The sequence below is a fragment of the Heterodontus francisci genome, chromosome 27, assembly GCF_036365525.1.
Source record: "Heterodontus francisci isolate sHetFra1 chromosome 27, sHetFra1.hap1, whole genome shotgun sequence".
NCBI lineage: Eukaryota > Metazoa > Chordata > Chondrichthyes > Heterodontiformes > Heterodontidae > Heterodontus > Heterodontus francisci.
Genome location: NC_090397.1, coordinates 8,922,848 through 8,942,323, shown reverse-complemented (window position 1 = coordinate 8,942,323; position 19,476 = coordinate 8,922,848). Strand labels below are relative to the sequence as shown.

The 19,476-nt window shown below is 44.1% G+C and overlaps 1 protein-coding gene across 1 annotated transcript in view; it reads left to right on the top strand.

Annotated features, from left to right (window-relative positions):
- amdhd1 (amidohydrolase domain containing 1) overlaps positions 1 to 14,822 on the top strand; it is a 32,131-nt gene extending 17,309 nt beyond the window's left edge. The window contains exons 7-9 of the mRNA XM_068058775.1: positions 5,793 to 5,886; positions 9,405 to 9,565; positions 14,401 to 14,822. Coding sequence (XP_067914876.1) covers positions 5,793 to 5,886; positions 9,405 to 9,565; positions 14,401 to 14,506 — 361 coding nt within the window. The 3' untranslated portion in view covers positions 14,507 to 14,822. The remainder of the gene's footprint in view (positions 1 to 5,792; positions 5,887 to 9,404; positions 9,566 to 14,400) is intronic.
- Positions 14,823 to 19,476: the final 4,654 nt, after the last annotated feature.

Sequence of the window (19,476 nt, the reverse complement as noted above, 5' to 3'; positions counted from 1 at the left end):
AGGCCACAGATGCATCCAGTTCTGGTCACTGCACTGTAAGAAAGATTTCACTGGAGAGGGTACAGAGACGATTTACGAGGATGTTGCCTGAACTGGAGAATATTGGTTATGAGGAAAGATTGGATAGAATAGGGTTACTTTCCTTGGAAAAGAGGAGGCTGAGGGGAGACCTAATTGAAGTGTATAAAATTATGAGGGGTCTAGATAGAGTGGATAGAAAGGCTTTATTTCCCTTGATTGAGAGATTTAGGGTAAAAGGTAGGAGGTTTAGAGGGAATTTGAGGGGATTTATTTTTACCCAGAGAGTAGTAGGAATCTGGAACTCACTGCCTGAAAGGGTGGTAGCTGCAGAAACCCTCATAACATTTAAAAAGTACTTGGATATGTACTTGAAGTGCCATAACCTACAAGGGTATGGAAAGTGGAATGAGGCTGGATGGCTAATGTCGGCCAGTATGGACACAACGAGCTGAATGTAAATTTCTATGATTCTACGGAACTTACTGCTCATACTGCTTTTATTTTCAGTTTCTCTGTTCCCACAGGTCCTATACATTGTGTAAGGTATCCTTCCTTATTGAGAAGCCAGGCAGGAACCTTAATCTCAGGCCCTACTTAGACAACTAACCTGTGTGCAAGACTAGCCCAGGGTGACCCATTCTCAGATAGTCCCTCCTCTTGGAAGGAATTCTGAGCATTCACTCAGTGCCTCCTGATGTGGAGAGTCATGACCTTGTGCCACCATTCAGGTGTCAGCATCGCTGATTCAACCTCAGGGACCCCAGGCTGTACAGGAATTGAGTTCAGAATCATTCTCACAGAGATTGCCTGCTCTACCTCTTGGGTATCATGAATAGAGCATTGAGTTAATTCAGCTAAATGGTTAATCAACCCAAGGAAAACAGTGAAAGTTGCACTTAATGCTTATGGGATTAGGCTGACTGGCTTTCAGTTGTTTTCCCTTAAATATTTCATTTTTCTAACATTAATCATTCAATCCTTCTTGGTCTTCCTTTAATCCTTTTCATAATTCTTGCAACGCATTAACTTGGAGCAATGAGGAAGAAAAACAGACTCATTTATATAACAATTTTCAGGAGCTCAGGACATTCTGAAACGCTTTACAGCCAATGAAGTATTTTTGAAGTGTAGTCACTGATCTATTGTGGTAAACGTTGCAAACAATTTTCCCACAGCAAGCTCCCACAGACAGGAATGTGATCATGACCAGATAATTGAGAGACAAATATTGGCCAAGACACAGGGGACACTCCCCTGCTTTACTTTGAATAGAACCATGGGATCTTTTATATCCTGCTGAGTGGGCAGACGGGGTTTTGTTTGATTGTCTCATCCAAAAGATTGCACAACCTCTGTACTGCACTTGAGAGTCAGCCAAGATTTTATGCTTAAGTCTCTGGTGTGGGGCTTGAATATACAGCCGTCTGACTCAGATGTGAGTGCTACCACTGAGCCAAAGAGTGTGTCAGCCTTTGCTTTCTAAGTCAGCTACATTGACTTCCCTTCATATTAACCAGTCCACAGTGATTCAGTGGGTAAAGGCAGTGCTCAGATGAGCCATATAGACCAGGAGAGTCCAGGTTCAATCCTTGCATTTTGCTGGGTTAGCTGATCTCAGTGGAGATGGAATTTTGGGAGCACTACAATTGACCTTAGAGCTCATGAAAGGAGAGCAGAGGACAGGAGATCAGTAATGGTTCCCAGGTGAAGACAGAATTGAGCTCGAGTGCAATCAAAGGGCTCACCCAAAAATAGCTACTTGAACAAGATGTCAGGGGGCAGCAACAGTTGTCCCTCAACATTTTCCAATCCATTCACGGGATATATGTGTCGCTAGCAAGGCCAGCATTTATTGCACATCCCTAATTGCCCTATGAGAAGGTGGGGGTGAACTACCTCTTGAACTACTCTGTCTGTGTGGTGAAGGCGCTCCCATAGTGGGCGACACAGTGGCGTAGTGGTTAGCACCGCAGCCTCACAGTTCCAGTGACCCGGGTTCGGTTCTGGGTACTGCCTGTGCGGAGTTTGCAAGTTCTCCCTGTGACCGCGTGGGTTTCCGCCGGGTGCTCCGGTTTCCTCCCACAGCCAAAGACTTGCAGATTGATAGGTAAATTGGCCATTATAAATTGCCCCTAGTGTAGGTAGGTGGTAGGAGAATTGTGGGGATGTGGTAGGGAATATGTGGTTAATGTAGGATTAGTATAAATGGGTGGTTGATGATTGGCACAGACACGGTGGGCCGAAGGGCCTATTTCAGTGCTGTATGACTCTATAACAATGCTGGTAGGGAGTTCCAGGATTTTGATCCAGCAATGATGCAAGAACAATCAATATAGTCAGGATGGTTTGTGACTTGAAAGGAAACTTGGGGATGATGGTGTTTCCTTGCCCTTCGAGGGAGTAGTGATGGAAGGTTTGAGAGGTGCTGTTGAAAAAGCCTTGGTGAGTTGCTGCAGTGCATCTTGTAGATAGTACACAACAATGTTCCCTGTAAGCTGCATGCACGTGGAAGGTATCGTGCAGGCTGCTGACAAGTTGTCCCCTTTTAAGATACCGCGTGCATGCTGCTGCTCAAAAAAAAATTAAAGGTACCGTGCATTCAAATGAGCAGGCTGCACACAACAAAAGAGAGAGAACATTGGTACACAGTGCAGCCATGTTGCACCGGTGGTGGAAGGAGTGAATGTTTAAGGTGGATGAGCTGCCTATCAAGTGAATAGGACCTGCTATGTCCTGGATGGTGTTGAGCTTCTTAAGTGTTGTTGTAATGTCATGAGTTAGTGTCGTTGGATGCAGGAAGTGGGGGAGAGCGGTGCGGTTTGGGGGTGGATGGTTTCAGGAGCAAAAGCAGAATGAACACATAGCACCATTTACTTTTGATGGAGTATGAATAAAACCATAAGAAATAGGAGCTGGAGTAGGCCATTCAGCCCTTTGTGCCTGCTGCACCATTCAGTACGATTATGGTTGATCTACCTCCACTCCACATCCTCACCCTATCCCCATATCCCTTAAGCCCTTCAGTACACAAAAGTGATGTGAGGTTGATTGCTTGCTTACCCCAGAACATATACGAGGGAGTCCAAAACGCTAATAACAAGAGTAAAATAATCTCTGCACACAGTCCACAGTCCTAAGGATGCTGGTATTCCCATTCCATTGAATAAACAGCAACTAGCATTGTATAACTTGAAGGGCCTTATGCATGTGTGTGCCACTTGTGAAATCAGCCTTTCTTACTGCTGAAAGAATTGCCATGGGTCGCTGAGATACATTTCATTAACTCTGGCACTGTTTGCATGAGATAATAATTTATCAGGAGTTTATCAGTGTTGCCGTTTTTAAAGGCCATAATGGTTATAGGTGAGTCATTCAGTCAATGTTAGTTGGAATGACAAACATGTTTTGCTAACGTTGGCCATTTTTTGGGGCTATAATGGATATTGAATTGCTCACAGGATTAACTAATGTAAATAGGTTAGGCATTGGAGAGCAATCCTCCAGTCTGGGTAAAGCTCACTGACCTTGATGTACATATGGAAGCTTCTAGTTTGTTCCATGTGATTTTTTTGTATTGTAGGTAAATGCAGTGGGTAAATAATCACCCGAAGCTCCGTGGGTCACAATGATGGAAGGTTGCAACAGAATAGTTAAATTGGTGAGATTAAGAACAGATTGCCTAATTTGCAAGAGGCTGGCGGGCACCTATGTGGGTGCAATCCCAACACTGCCTGCCCCACTTTAGTCACAAAATCCAGCGACCACCTATAACTTCCCCAGCCCCATTGATTGCCAGTCTGTAGGGCCCAGGTTGCTTCTCTGTTCTAGACTACCCACCTCCTGGGTGATTCCCACGTGGAGACCAGTATGCCTTATCTATCTCAAACATAGCAGCTCACGGTCCTAAATTAGATAATAGGGAAGCAGAGTGTAGGGAGTCTCCACCCCCGGATTGATGCCTCACCTCCACCCCTTCCCCACCCCCCCAAACCCTGCATCATTGGCCACCTAAGGCATGGGAGGAAAGCCCCAGAAACAGTGATCCGGCACGTCTGGGTCCCTGTCATCTTCCAGTAGTTTCTACCGGAGTTACCTAGGAGTCTGGCTGACCCATCCGAGGATCTTGAATTCAATTCCTGCTTCCAGAGAATTTTGGAAGATTGCATAGTTATTAGCATTGCTTTTTCATTGCCAACCTTACTTGGTATCCTAGAGTGGGGACCATCAGTGCCCCACTTAACTAAGTCCCTGGATCCATTTAATATTTATGTACCTTGTTCCTGAATACCAGCCACTGCTACTGCTATAGCTAGGATTGTAATGTAGGTATATTGCGGAAGGTTACATCATATGACCTATTGTTTCCAACTGCCCCGCTCCCACACTTCCACCATTGGTCACTTCTCACATCCATCACCATGGCCAACAGGCTCATAGTCATCCAGTCTTGACCATCAGCCAAACAGCCTTTTTCCTATCTCCAATATTTTTATAATTAATAAATGAAAGGGTTCAAAGAAAATGAAAATAGATAACAATTTATTTTTTCATGCCTCTACGATTTTTCTCCCTGGTTGCTCCCAGGAATTACTGAAGACTCTGTGACAATCCTGGAGGTGGAGGATTAGGGACTCCCAGCTATAGCCTTTCCTTCACTATTCTCTTTTATTAGAAGTTCCTTTTCCATTCTCCCTATAAGGTAGCGGTACAGAGCCCTCACATGGTAATTATAATTCGATGTTATGGTACTGGACGAGCAACCCTGAGGTTGTGAGTCCAAATCCCACCATGGTAAGTAGAATGTAATTCAATAAAGCTGTCAGTTTGCGGGCTGCACCATGAAAACTGCCAGATTGTTGTAAAAACCCGTACTTAACCAGTTTGGCCTGCATGTGACTCCAGACCTACACCAACATGCTTGACTGAATGCCCTATGAAGTGGCCGAGCAAGCGATTCAGTCGTTAAAACCAATCACCAAGAAGGCCCACCACCATCACCTTCTCAGGGCATCTAGGGATGGGCAATAAATTCTGGCCTTGCCAACGATGCCCACATCTCAAGAAAGATTGTTTTCCTGTGGAAAATAGGATATGGATCAATTGAAGTGGGCTGTTCGCCACAGCTAATCATGAAAATACCTCTCAAGTAGAGTGAGTGGGGAGAGGAAGTGTTGTTTAAAAAGCTGAAAACACTGACAGAGGATATACAGGTACACAGCCGAGAATTCATAGAACATGAGGAAACTGGAGAATGGAGACTTTGGCTGAAGTATTTAACTGTTTATTGAGGACTAAACTGATTCATTAGTTGTATGAGAATGAAAATTGGCCCTTATTAATACAAAAGGATGTGGCACGATGTAAAAAATAGCTAACCTGAGTAACTTCACAACACTGGGAGAAACTTTACAACAACAAGCTTACATTTGTATAATGCCTTTGACAAGGAAAGGCAATCAGGCAAAAATGGAGGCCGAGCCAAAGAAGGCAATATTGGGAGGGAAGACTGAAAATTGTTCCGAGGTAGATTTAAGGAGGACCGTAAAAGAGAAATGGGACATGGAGAGGCAGAGAGGTTTAGGGAGGGACTTCCAAAGCTTAGGGGCTAGATGGCTGAAGGCACAGCCACCAATGGTGGGGAGAAGAGATGGGGATATGTGAGGCCTAAGTCGGAGAAAACTGAAGAATACATTAGAGTATTACTGGCAAATGATCTAAAACTTATATCGTTTGAAATAATGCTGATAGTTGCATTTTTAAAACATTTTTAGGCTTAAAACCCCACGAGCTCGAGACATGCTTGATGCTGGAGTGATTGTTGCTCTTGGTAGTGATTTTAACCCTAATGCATATTGCTTCTCTATGGTAAGTAAATCCATTCTTCCAGTGTTTTTGTAATTGTTTGGTAAATGGAATGATGTATTTAATGGAGAGAACAAATGAGTTCATATTTTGGATGTGGAACCTTTGAAAAGAAAGAACTTGCATTTATACACAACTGTTTACAATGGCAGGACGTTACAAAGCACTTTACATCCAATGAAGTGCAGTCAATGTTATAATGTAAGCAACCAGACAGACAGTTTGCACACAGCAAGGTCCCACAAATGACCAGATCATCTGTTTTTGTAAAGTTGATTGAAGGATAACTATTGTCCATTGTGCATTACCTGACGGCAATAATTAAATAGAAAAGTTTATTTTAAAGCCAATTTCTACATTTAAATAATAGCAGTGACTGAATAAAGGTTATGTTGTCATTGTCAAAGTTTCAGTTACGTCTGGTACTTCAAAAATAAAATGTACAGAGGACAGATCACAATATACAGAGGACAGATCACAATATACAATCACCTCCTTCAATAAACTATGACAACCAACGTTAGTTTGGAGATTTGGCAAAGCATGGTGTATCCATCTGGCCGAATTCAGCCCCTGTCACTTCAATGTGGATGGGAGTGGGAAGGAAGGTGGGTTATCCAACCAGCATTGGTTAGGTTACCAGGAGCTGGTATTAAACAGCACTGAAATCGCTTCTTCCACCATTGAACCAGGCATATAAAATTGACAGGGAGGAAAAGACCAACTAGTCCATCAAGCCTGTCCCATATGATGATGGCTTGAGCATCATGGCTAAACATTTTATCCCTCCCCCACATTCTCCTTTCCCCTCCGCTCTCCTGGGAGAAGCAGAAAAAGAGAAAAAAAACAGGGCCAATGAGGGAAAAATACTCTGGAAAAATTCCTCTCTGACTCCCTCATGCAATGGAACCATTTCAGGAGATTGCATTGTGAGGAAAACCACACCTGCCAAGAATGAGGCATATTAATTTCGTCATATGAAACATTAATTTTTCAAGTCTTACTGGGATGAAATATGGCTGTACCTACATTTTAAAAGGACAAGGGCTGGAAACATTTGCATTCTAAGTGACAGTTGCCTGGAGAAGACAATGGAACTGCTCCCTGATTCAATTAACCCAAATAGATTTTGATCAACAGACATTGAATGTGTAAAAAGCCATCATTCCATTCCCCTCCCTTCCCCCCAAGGCGGGTGTCTGCTAAGATGGAAATCCATAAACCGCAGGAGCGTTTGTCTCAAATAAAGGGTTAATCGCATGTCTAACCTGCTGGCCAACTTGGAGTTTTGAATTGTGCTCACAGAACAGTTTGGGTCAGACTGCAACTGAACTTGAAGAGGGAGCATCTCCCTGTGTCCCTGTCCCTCCCATTGAAGAAGCTAAGCCAAGACAGAAAACCATCAAAACAAGTTTGAAAGAGTGTACTGGGCCCCAACGAGACAGCAAAATCGAACTGCAATCAAAGACTTTACATCAAACGAAAAGACAGCAAATGAACTCGTTGCTTCAAACCTTTCCCTTGATACTTTCCCCTTTTCTGGCTCTATCTGCATGTTTATCGTGTATGCATGCTAACGTGGTCACATCTGGTATTTTTAGTAGTTTAACTGAATTAGAGTTTTAAGGTTAATAAACTTACATCGTTCTTGTTTAAATCTGAGAAAACCTGTCTGGTTGATTTCTTTGCCATTACAATTAGAGAGCAGTGAGCAAGGACTCACTGAGGGGAAGCTAAAAACACGGTGTTTTAAAAATTAAACCCTGTTACGGCAAAACCAGGAAAAGGCTGAGAGGAAACCCCTAGACCCCTTTCTCACCTAGTTGTAACAGCATGGACTATGTGTTATCTTTAAAGACACTTAGCTTCTATATGATGTGATCTCTGGCCCAGTCAGGAAGCATTCCAGCTCCCTCCTGAAAGCAGAGTTAACACCCACTAGCAACACATTCCAGGGGCTCATCACTCATGGGGAATAGAAGAACTGCCCACCATCCAGTCTATTCCTGCTCTTCCACAGTTTGCCTCATGTTCTCTGGTCCTCCCCAATCTGTTAAACTGGAATAATCTATCAATCGACACATAATCCAGCACTTTTGTGATTTTATCGATCTCTGTCAGGTCTCCTCTAAATTTATGCTGGTCTAAAGTAAGTGTACCAAGGTCCTTGATCCTATCTGAGTAGCTGAGTTTCATGAAGCTGGAAATCATTCTTGTAGCTCTCCACTGGACCTCTTCCAAGGCCACTATATGGCCCACTATGTGGGGGAACCAATACTGGACCTAGACTTTTAGACGCAGTTTGACCAGTACCTGTACAGTGTCAAAATGCTTTTTTAAAAACATTTTATATTGAATAATTCTATTAGTCCCACCTAAATATTCTGTTAGCTTTAGCTACAGTTTCTCTATACTCGCCATGAGCCTTCAGTGATCTCTGCATAATAACAGCAACCTCTTTTTCTCTCTGAATCTCACTGTTTTATTCCCTGCCAACCAACCAACCAACATGCCTGACTCTATATATTTATCGAAATTAAATACCATTTGCCATTGTGTTGCCCACCACCCCAATTCCCAATCCAGCGTTTCAAATTCCTGCTGATATCATAAGTCTCCATCTCGCGGTGAGACCTAGTGTGAGGAACCATATCAGAGGCTTCTGAAAGTTCAGGTGGACAATATCTACCAGATTTCCCTCATCCAATACCCCAGTGACTTTCTCAAAAAACTCATCAAATTTGTACAGCATGACCTATATTTCAGAAACCATGTTGTGAATTTCTAAATTAACATTCCCACTGATTCTTGGCTGTGGCCTCATGCTTCCCAAATTCCCACTTCCACCTGCTGCCCAGGTAGTGGATCTGGTATCGACATCTCTGGACTTCCTGGAATTGCTGTCTGCTTCAGGACTCATGCAGACCATACCCTCCCCCCTTTAATGTCAGGGCTATTGATTTTTAGCATTTAAGTAGTCTGAGGAGAGGCCTGATGGCTTCTTCCACCTTTCCTTGACAGAGTAATGCAATCACTGAGACAAAGTGCACTGAATCCCACCAATACAATTTATTCCTCTTTTAGCCATCCAGGTCCCAAGCTCTGGAATCTGCTCCCTGAACCTCTCAGCCTCTCCACCTGCCTCTCCTACTTTAAGACCCTGTTGGAAAACAAGCTTTTGGTTGCCACTCCTAATATCGCCTCTTTTGGCTCAACATCCTCTTCTATTGCCTCTGTGAAGCACCTTGGGACATTTTTCTGCATTAAAGGCACTATATTGCAAGTTGTCTTGAAAATTGCACTTTCGACAACCTTCAAATTCTGTGTCAGACATGCACAGACTGAGCTGTGGGTTAGGATAGTTGTGTCACCCACATTCAGATCGGTCTTGCAGTTTAAAGGGAATTTACAACTGTAAAGAAGAGTGAGGGCTGTGTACTATATGGATATTTCATTGATAACTTTGCTTCTCTGGTTTCCATAAACCTCAATGTTCACCTTCATTGTTACTTCCCCTGTAGCCAATGATCATGCACATGGCATGTGTAAATATGAAGATGACAATGGCTGAGAGTCTGGCAGCTGCCACCATCAATGCTGCTTATGCCCTTGGAAAATCTCAGTCTCATGGCTCCTTGGAGGTAGGAAAGCAAGGAGATATCCTCATCATTAATGCACCAAGGTATGTCATGCATTAAAATCATAAAGATATGGCTGTTAAAAATAAAAGCACAAATCATTACAAATAGTTGTTAATTGTATTTCTTATGTGTTTAATTATATGCAAGCGGAGGGCATTAATTGGTGTTTCACTTGAGCACATATAAAGAGACATTTACTGAAAATGGTAGATGGTTGAGTTAGGAGGTGCATGCTTGTAATGTTTAACTCTGTAATAAATGTAAGACTGAGTAAAGATTGGCTCCAGTACTATCCTTCATCAATTAGTTTTCCGGAGTAGTACAATTTGGAGTGGAAATTTTAGTAGCTGTTAAAGGAAAATGCAAAATTCCTCACTAATAGATTCCACACTAACAGATTCCTCACTCATTGCTTTCTCTTCACCAGGACTCTTGGGTATTGCTATTTATTTTTTCCTCTCCGCTGCTATGGACTTTGGAACTTATGCTCCTTTGCCACATTCTATGCAACTAATTCTAAACAGTTTAGACTTCAATTTAATGAATGTTTGCTGATGGAATTAAAAGAAGTAGAGGAACTCTTAATTAAAATTTGATTCATTTAAATGATCCACTAATTTAATTGTGTTAGCTCTAAATTCCCACTTTGCTGTACTATGCTCCGGAATTCGCTCCCTAATCCTCTCTGCTTTTCTACTTCATTTCCTCCTTTAATACGTTCCTTAAATCTACCTCTTTGGCTAAACCTTTGGCCATCTGCCCTATGTGACTGATGTCAAATTTTGCTTTATAATCACTCCTGTCAAGCGCCCTGAGATGTTTTATTACATTAAAGGTGCTATATAAATATAAGTTGCTATTATTGTTATTGACAGTGCTTAATTTAAACAAAGTGACTCTTGACAACGCAGTCCAGTGCCAACGTCATCAGATCTCTCCCAACTTCACACATGAGCAGAATGGACTCTTGCTGTCAGTATGGTGCTGCGCATGCACAGCCTACATCAGCACCTGGCTTTCCAGGACTAATTCGTGTCTTGCAGCGTCTGCTCACCTCTTATTCCCCATCTCGCCACTTCTCCCCCCTCAGCCACTCGCTCTTTGCTCCACAGCCCCCACCACCGCCCCACCCCCCTGCCCGTACCACCTGTCGGCCACTTGCTCCCCGCGATTGCCGCCTCTCTTCCCCACATGGGGGAAGTGGGGAGAGAGGGAGAGTGACAACATAGGCAGTGGAGGGGAGGGGAGGGGGCGGGGAGCAGAGGCAGAGCAGAGGGGAGGAAGCGGTGTGGTGAAGCAGGGAGCAAGTGGGCGGGGGGAGAAGTGGCAAGGCGGGGAGCGAGTAGACGGGTGCGGGAGGCAGCAGTGAAGAGAGTGCGATGGTAGGAGGGAGTGGGATATTGTTGGGGGTGGGACGGAAGCAGCGAGCACAGCCACTCGAAGAGGGGGCATGAAAAAACACTGGCGGGCAAGATAAAGGAAAATCCCAAGGCGTTTTATAAGTATATTAAGGGTAAAAGGATAACCAGGGAAAGAGTGGGGCCCATTATGAACCAAAGTGGCAATCTGTGTGTGGAGCCGGAGAACATAGGTGAGGTTTTAAATGATTACTTTTCATCTGTGTTCACTATGGAGAAGGACGATGTAGGTGTGGAGATCAGGGAGGGGGATTGTGATATACTTGAACATATTAGCATTGAAAGGGAGGAAGTATTAGCTGTTTTAGCAGACTTAAAAGTGGATAAATCCTCAGGCCGTGATGAGATGTATCCCAGACTGTTATGTGAGGCAAGGGAGGAGATAGCAGGGGCTTTGACACAAATTTTCAAATCCTCTCTGGCCACAGGAGAGGTGCCAGAGGACTGGAGGACAGCAAATGTGGTACCATTATTCAAGAAGGGTAGTAGGGATAAACCTGGTAATTACAGGCCGGTGAGTCCAACATAGTGGTTGGGAAAATATTGGAAAAAATTCTGAGGGACAGGATTAATCTCCATTTGGAGAGGCAGGGATTAATCAGGGATAGTAGCATGGCTTTGTCAGGGGAGATCGTGTCTAACTAACTTGATTGAATTTTTCGAGGCGGTGACTAGATGTGTTGGTGAGGGTAAAGCAGTACATGTGGTATACATCGATTTCAGTAAGACTTTTGATAACGTCCCGCATGGGAGATTGATTAAGAAGGTAAAAGCCCATGGGATCCAGGGCAATTTGGCAAATTGGATCCAAAATTGGCTTAGTGGCAGGAGGCAGAGGGTAATGGTCGAGGGTTGTTTTTGCGATTGGAAGCCTGTGACCAGCGGTGTGCCACAGGGATCGGTGCTGGGACCCTTGCTGTTTGTACTGTATATTAATGATTTAGACATGAATATAGGAGGTATGATCAGTAAGTTCGCAGATGACATGAAAATTGGTGGTGTCGTAAATAGTGAGGAGGAAGGCCTTAGATTACAGGGAGATATAGATGGGCTGGTAAGATGGGCGGAGCTGTGGCAAATGGAATTTAATCCTGAAAAGTGTGAGGTAATGAATTTTGGGAGGACTAACAAGACAAGGGAATACACAATGGATGGTAGGACCCTAGGAAGTACAGAAAGTCAGAGGGACCTTGGTGTACTTGTCCATAGATCATTGAAGGCAGCAGCACAGGTAGATAAGGTCGTTAGGAAGGCATATGGGATACTTGCCTTTATAAGCCGAGGCATAGAATATAAGAACAGGGAGGTTATGATGGAGCTATATAAAACGCTAGTTAGGCCACAGCTGGAGTACTGTGTACAGTTCTGGTCACCACACTATAAGAAGGATGTGATTGCACTGGAGAGGGTGCAGAGGAGATTCACCAGGATGTTGCCTGGGCTGGAACATTTCAGCTATGAAGAGAGACTGGATAGGCTAGGGTTGTTTTCCTTAGAGCAGAGAAGGCTGAGGGGGGACCTGATTGAGGTGTACAAGATTATGAGGGGCATTGATAGGTTAGATAGGAGGAAACTTTTTCCCTTAGCGGAGGGGTCAATAACCAGGGGGCATAGAATTAGGGTAAGGGGCAGGAGGTTGAGGGGAGATTTGAGGAAACATTTTTTCACCCAGAGAGTGGTTGGAATCTAGAACGCACTACCTGAAGAGGTGGTAGAGGCAGGAACCCTCACAAGATTTAAGAAGTATTTAGGTGACCACTTGAAACGCCATAGCATACAGGGCTATGGGCCAAGTGCAGGAATATGGGATTAGAATAGTTGGATGCTTGATGGCCAGCACAGACACGATGGGCCGAAGGGCCTGTTTCTATGCTGTATGACTCTATTGGATAATCCAGTTTTTTAATGCAAGACTTTGTCTAATGTTTTTTGCGTTAGTGTAATGGTTAGTATTCCTGCTTGTTATGTGGAAGACTGGGGTTCAGTTCCTTGATGGGAGTGTTTATAATTTTGAATTTGTCAACTGTGACTCAGAGGTCGCACTTTTTCCTCTGAGTCAGAAGGTAGGTTGTGGATTGAAGTCCCACTCCAGAAACCTGAGCACATAATCCAGGCTGTCACTCTTATGTAATATTGAGGGAATTGGCATTGTCGTCAATTTTTAGCTTTGAATTTTAATAAATTTATTTATTTCATATTCTGGATCTATATACCATTACTGACTTTAATACAAGACCACGAAAGATAAAGTTCAAAAGATGGACAGCCATTAACTGAATTGATTTTTCAATTAAAATAGTGCCAGTCATTTTCTTTTTCTTTGTCTAAATAGTAAGAAAAAACTTGCATTTCGAGAGCACCGTTCACATTCTCAGGATGGCCCCAAATGCTTTACAGCAAACAAAGTACTTCTTAAGTGTAGTCACAGTAGGCACCTTCAGGAGATAATTATCGTACAGCAAGATTCCACAAGCAGCAATGAGATGAATGACCAGTTCATATGTTTTGGTGATAGTAACTGAGAATTGAATGTTAGCCCGAACACTAGGAAAATTCCCTTGGTCTTCTCTAAACACTGCTGTGCAATCTTTAACATTCGTAATTCTGCTTGTGTTATTTTATTCTGTATCTTTTCACTGCAAAATAAAGCAGCTCATTGGTTCCTGTCAGGCCTCACCTCACCAAATGATTGCTTCAGCGAAGCTGAATCAGTACACACGAGAAAGACATGATGATCCAGTTTAGGTGAAAAGGGGGTTCCGTTGTTACGCCTGACAATCGTTCAAGGCGATACAGGCCAGTATGAGTCATGCCTACAAGAGAGTCACACCACATATGAGAGTGACTGACCCCACTGAACCTGAGAAGGTATCTATGTCAGACTAAAATAAAAGCAAAATACTGCTGATGCTGGAAATCTGAAATAAAAACAGAACGTATTGGGAATACTCAGCAGGTCTGGCAGCATCTGTGAAGAGAGAAAGAGTTAACGTTTCAGGTCTGTGACCTTTCCACCTCCCAGTGCAGTACTTGAGTACAAAATGAAGGCTGACACTCCAGTGCAATACTGGGGGAGTGCTGCACTGTCAGAGGTGCAGAGTTTCCTACATTACAACAGTAACTACAGGACTTCATGGGCTGTAAAGTGCTTTGGGGCACCTTATAGTTATTAAAGATGCTATATAAAGCATGTCTTTCTTTATAATTTGCAAAACCTACAATATTTATGCAAATGTTTTTTTCCCATTTAGACAGTGCAATATCTTAAATTCTAAAAGATGATACAATTTATACGCAATCCTTTTTTGATTTGCTTGCAGTTAACCTATTTACACTTTGCTACAACATCCACAAAGTCATTTGACATTCCCAAACTGAAGATCCAAATAAAATTCCTTTATATAGCTACACTGAGATTCATATATCTGCTGCACTAAATCCTTCTCTCTTTTTTAAAGGTGGGAGCACTTGATTTATCAGTTTGGAGGCCATCGGGAACTAATCAAGTATGTAATTACAAAAGGAAAGATTGCATATCAAAATGAAAATTGTCTGGGTTATTAACTGCTTAGGAGTCCAGTTCCTCATCTGAAGTGACGGCTGAGCTGTTCTGAAGGACGTTCATCAGGAAGATGAGCACCGAAAATAGACTTATCACCAATTTTGTTTCAAGTTTAAGAATGGTCTATGTAGAAAGACAGGCACCAGAATAAGATGAAGATTGATTGGCCTCCTGTCTCACGAGGAATACTCTAATGATTATTTATTAATTCAAATATATGTATCATTACTAGTGAGGTCTTTATTCAATATAAACCAGTAAGAAATTGTATCTAAATAAACTACCTGTATGGCAGCCGTACAGATTTCACTAGGTGAATATTTGCCTCAAGAACTTGCCAATGTTTTGTCTCAATTGTCTATTGGCTGTCTGCATTTCCATAATCACCTACAAGTGTGAGAGGCTCTGATCATACAACCAATCACACCTGGCTTCACCATCACCAACACCATTGGTTGATTCGAGTTTGTGGGTTTGGTGGGTTCCTTGGCAGGAAGTGCAGTTCAAATGTTGAAGAATGCCCCATTGGGGACTGGGCTCGCATTAGTGTTGCCAACTCTGGTTGGATGTATTTCTGGATGTTTCATCACATGACCTCCTGCCTCTAAGTGACCCATCCTGTCCAACAGCCTTTGCCCCATTTCCGATCTCTTAATCACTGCTAAAGCGTTCAAAGCAAATGAGATTTGATTGAGTTTTTTGAGGAAATGACGAAGATGATTGATGAGGGAAGGGCGGTGGATGTTGTCCATATGGACTTTAGTAAAGCCTTTGACAAGGTCCCGCATGGCAGACTGGTGCAAAAGGTGAAGTCACACGGGATCAGAGGTGAGCTGGCAAGATGGATACAGAACTGGCTCAGTCACAGAAGACAGAGGGTAACAGTGGATGGGTGTTTTTCAGAATGGAGGGATGTGACTAGTGGTGTTCCGCAGGGGTCAGTGCTGGGACCTTTGCTGTTTGTAGTATATATAAATGATTTGGAGGAAAATGTAGCTGGTCTGATTAGTAAGTTTGCGGACGACACAAAGGTTGGTGGAGTTGCGGATAATGATGAGGATTGTCAGAGGATACAGCAGGATATAGATTGGTTGGAGACTTGGGCGGAGAAATGGCAGATGGAGTTTAATCCGGACAAATGTGAGGTAATGCATTTTGGAAGGTCTAATGCAGGTGGGAGGTATACAGTAAATGGCAGAACCCTTAGGAGTATTGACAGGCAGAGAGATCTGGGCGTACAGGTCCACAGGTCACTGAAAGTGGCAACACAGGTGGATAAGGTAGTCAAGAAGGCAGACGGCATGCTTGCCTTCATCGGTCGGGGCATAGAGTATAAAAATTGACAAGTCATGCTGCAGTTGTACAGAACCTTAGTTAGGCCACACTTAGAATATTGCGTGCAATTCTGGTCGCCACGCTACCAGAAGGACGTGGAGGCTTTGGAGAGGGTACAGAGGAGGTTTACCAGGATGTTGCCTGGTCTGGAGGGCATTAGCTATGAGGAGAGGTTGGAAAAACTCGGATTGTTTTCACTGGAACGACGGAGGTGGAGGGGCGACATGATAGAGGTTTACAAAGTTATGAGCGGCATGGACAGAGTGGATAGTCAGAAGCTTTTTCCCAGGGTGGAAGAGTCAGTTACTAGGGGACATAGGTTTAAGGTGCGAGGGGCAAAGTTTAGAGGGGATGCGCGAGGCAAGTTTTTTACACAGAGAGTGGTGAGTGCCTGGAACTTGCTGCCAGGGGAGGTGGTGGAAGCAGATACGATAGCGACGTTTAAGAGACATCTTGACAAATATATGAATAGGATGGGAATAGAGGGATATGGGCCCCGGAAGTGCAGAAGGTGTTAGTTTAGGCAGGCATCAAGATCGGCACAGGCTTGGAGGGCCGAATGGCCTGTTCCTGTGCTGTACTGTTCTTTGTTCTTCGTTGAGAAAAACACTTTTTTTTTAATGCTCCTTCAGTTTCTTGCGGCAGTGTCCAAGAAATTAATCTTTGATTCCTGGAGACTCCAGGGCAAGCCTGGAGGGTTGGCAACCCTAGTAGGGTAGGAATCTCCAAATGGCAGCTCACGTGCCACACCCAGCCTCGGAAACATAGCACAATTTTTGCTCATATTTCCAATTTGTTGGTTTGTATTCAAATTCATTTTCCTAGAAATTTGGTATTGGCTGTTGATTTTAAAATCTTAACCCAGAGCAACCAATTCTATTATTAGTCACAAGGTAAAGATATGCAAAGGAATGGGAATATTTGTGAAACTCTCTGTGTTATCTTTCACTCCACGGGATGCATTAAATGTTATGCCCTCCGTCAGCTGTTGAATCAGTACTCCATGTTGAACACCATTTGGATGAACCATTAAAGGTAACAAGGGCACAGAATGTACTATGCGGAGGGAACTTCAATGTGCTTCACAAAGAGATGCTCAGTTACACCGTCACTGACCGAGTTGGTCAGTTCCTAAAGGACATAGCTGCCAGGCTGGGCTTGAGGGAGCTGGTGAGAGAATCAACACAAAGGTATAAGCTACTTGACTTTGTCCTCACCAATTTGCCCGTCACAGATGTGTCTGTCCATGACAGTAATGATAGGACTGACCACTGCACAGTTCTTGTGAAGACAAAATCCTGTTTTCACACTGAGAACACCCTCCATTGTGTTGAGTGGCAGTACCAACTCTGTGTTAAATAGGATTGATTCAGAACAAATCTAACAGCTCAGAACTGGGCATGCATGAGGCGCAGTGGGCCATCAGCAGCAACAGAATTGTAGTCCACCACAATCTGTAACCTCATAGCCCAGCATAACCCACAATCAAGCATCAGACCAACACTGGTTCAATGAGGAGTCCAGGAGAGCAAGCCAAGAGCTTACTTCAAAAGAAGGTGCCAACCCGGTGAGACTAAAACTGTGGAAGCAGCATGCTATAGACAAAGCTAAGCAATCCCACAGCCAACAGATCAGATCTAAGCTCTACAGTTCCGCCACATCCAGGCGTGAATGGTGGTGGACAATTAAACAACTAACAGGAGGAGGAGGCTTCACAATCATCCCCATCCCCAATGATGGGGGAGCCCAGCACATGATTGCAAAAGACAAGGCTGAGCTGTTCACAAATCAGCCAGGAAGGCCGAGTAGATGACCATCGCGGCCTCCTCCGGAGGTCCCCACCATCACAGATACCAGTCTTCAGCCAATTTGATTGCATTGGACACCAAGAAAAGGCTGAGCACACTGGACACAGCAATGGCTACAGGTCATAGAGATACAGCACTGAAACAGGCCCTTCAACCCACCAAGTCTGTGCCGACCAACAACAACCCATTTATACTAATCCTACATTAATCCCATATTCCCTACCACATCCCCACCATTCTCCTACCACCTACCTACACTAGGGTCAATTTACAATGGCCAATTTACCTATCAATCTGCAGTGCTTTGGCTGTGGGAGGAAACTGGAGCACCCGGCGGAAACCCATGCGGTCACAGGGAGAACTTGCAAACTCCACACAGGCAGTACCCAGAACTGAACGCAGGTCGCTGGCGCCGTGAGGCTGCGGTGCTAACCACTGTGCCACCCATAAAGTTTGTGGTGCTGACAACATCCTGTCTGTAGTGCTGAAGACTTGTGCTCGGGAACTTAGGCACACCTCTAGCCAAATTATCATACTACGGCATCGACCTGACAATGTGGACAAATCCAATCTGACCAGTTACTGCCCCATCAGTCTACTCTTGATCATCAGCAAAGTGATGGAAGGTACCGTTGATCAAGCAGCATTTACTGAACACTAACCTGCTCAGCAATGCTTGGTTTGGATTCTGCAGGGACCACTTGGCTCCAGGCTCATTATGGCCTTGGTCCAAACATGGATCAAGAGATGAATTCCAGAGATGGGGTAAATACCAGTTTATAAACAACGACAGCAAGAAAAAGACTCTCTGGTCCATCCAGTCAGTTCTATTTTGAAAGTTACTATTGGGCTGGATCTCCCGCGGGGCGGCTCATTTAAATAGCCAGGATGACCCGCCCCCCACCCCAATCATGGGGAGGGGGTGGGCTGTCCACCCTTCACCCCCAAAATACTTAGCTTTTAAATCTGACCTTCCCCCCCCACCAGACTGCACAAAGTTTAAAGTTCACCCCTTCCCACCATCCCCTACACTCATTATGTTTATTTGACCCTGCTCCCCACCCCCCAGCACTGAAAATATTAACTCCCTGCCCTCCCCCACCAGTGTCGTGCCTGCTTTTCCCAGGCGGAGAATTGAAGACCCGGGAATGCCGACCGCCGCACTGAGGATTGCGGCAGGCCTGGAAGATTTCCGTTAAGTATATTTAAACTAATTCATTTTGTTGATTTAAATATTGAAATTGAAGTCCCTTTGCCCAGCGGCGGGGGGACTGCCATGGAGCCTTTGCGTCATCAGGAGGATCGGACCGGGCCCTCCCGGTGCCCAACTCTGTGGCAGGCCTCTGGCAGAATGATCTTCCAGCTCCTCCCCCACCCCGCCACCCCAGCCACGGAGCCCGATGTTGGGGGCCCGGTAAAATCCAGCTCATTGATTCTGCTTCCACCACTTTTTCAGGCAGCGGATTCCAGATCATAACAACTCACTAAATAAAAACAAATTCTCATCTTCCCCTGGCTTCTTTGCCAGTTACATTAAATCAGTGTTCTCTGGTTACCAACCTTCCTGCCAGTGGAAACAGTTCCCCCCGCCCAACCCCATCCCCCCATCCCATCAAAACTACTCATGAACACTTCTGTTAAATCTCCCCCTAACCTTCTCTGCTCTAAGAATTCCAGCTTCTCCAGTCTCTCCACATATCTGACGTCCCTCAACCGTGGTACCATTCTGGTAAGAGAAACATTCTTTAAAGAAACAAAAACAAGTAATGAAGGCAGAATAACAAGATTGAGAAAGTTGAAGAAAATCAAAATAAGTGGCAGAGTGGGAG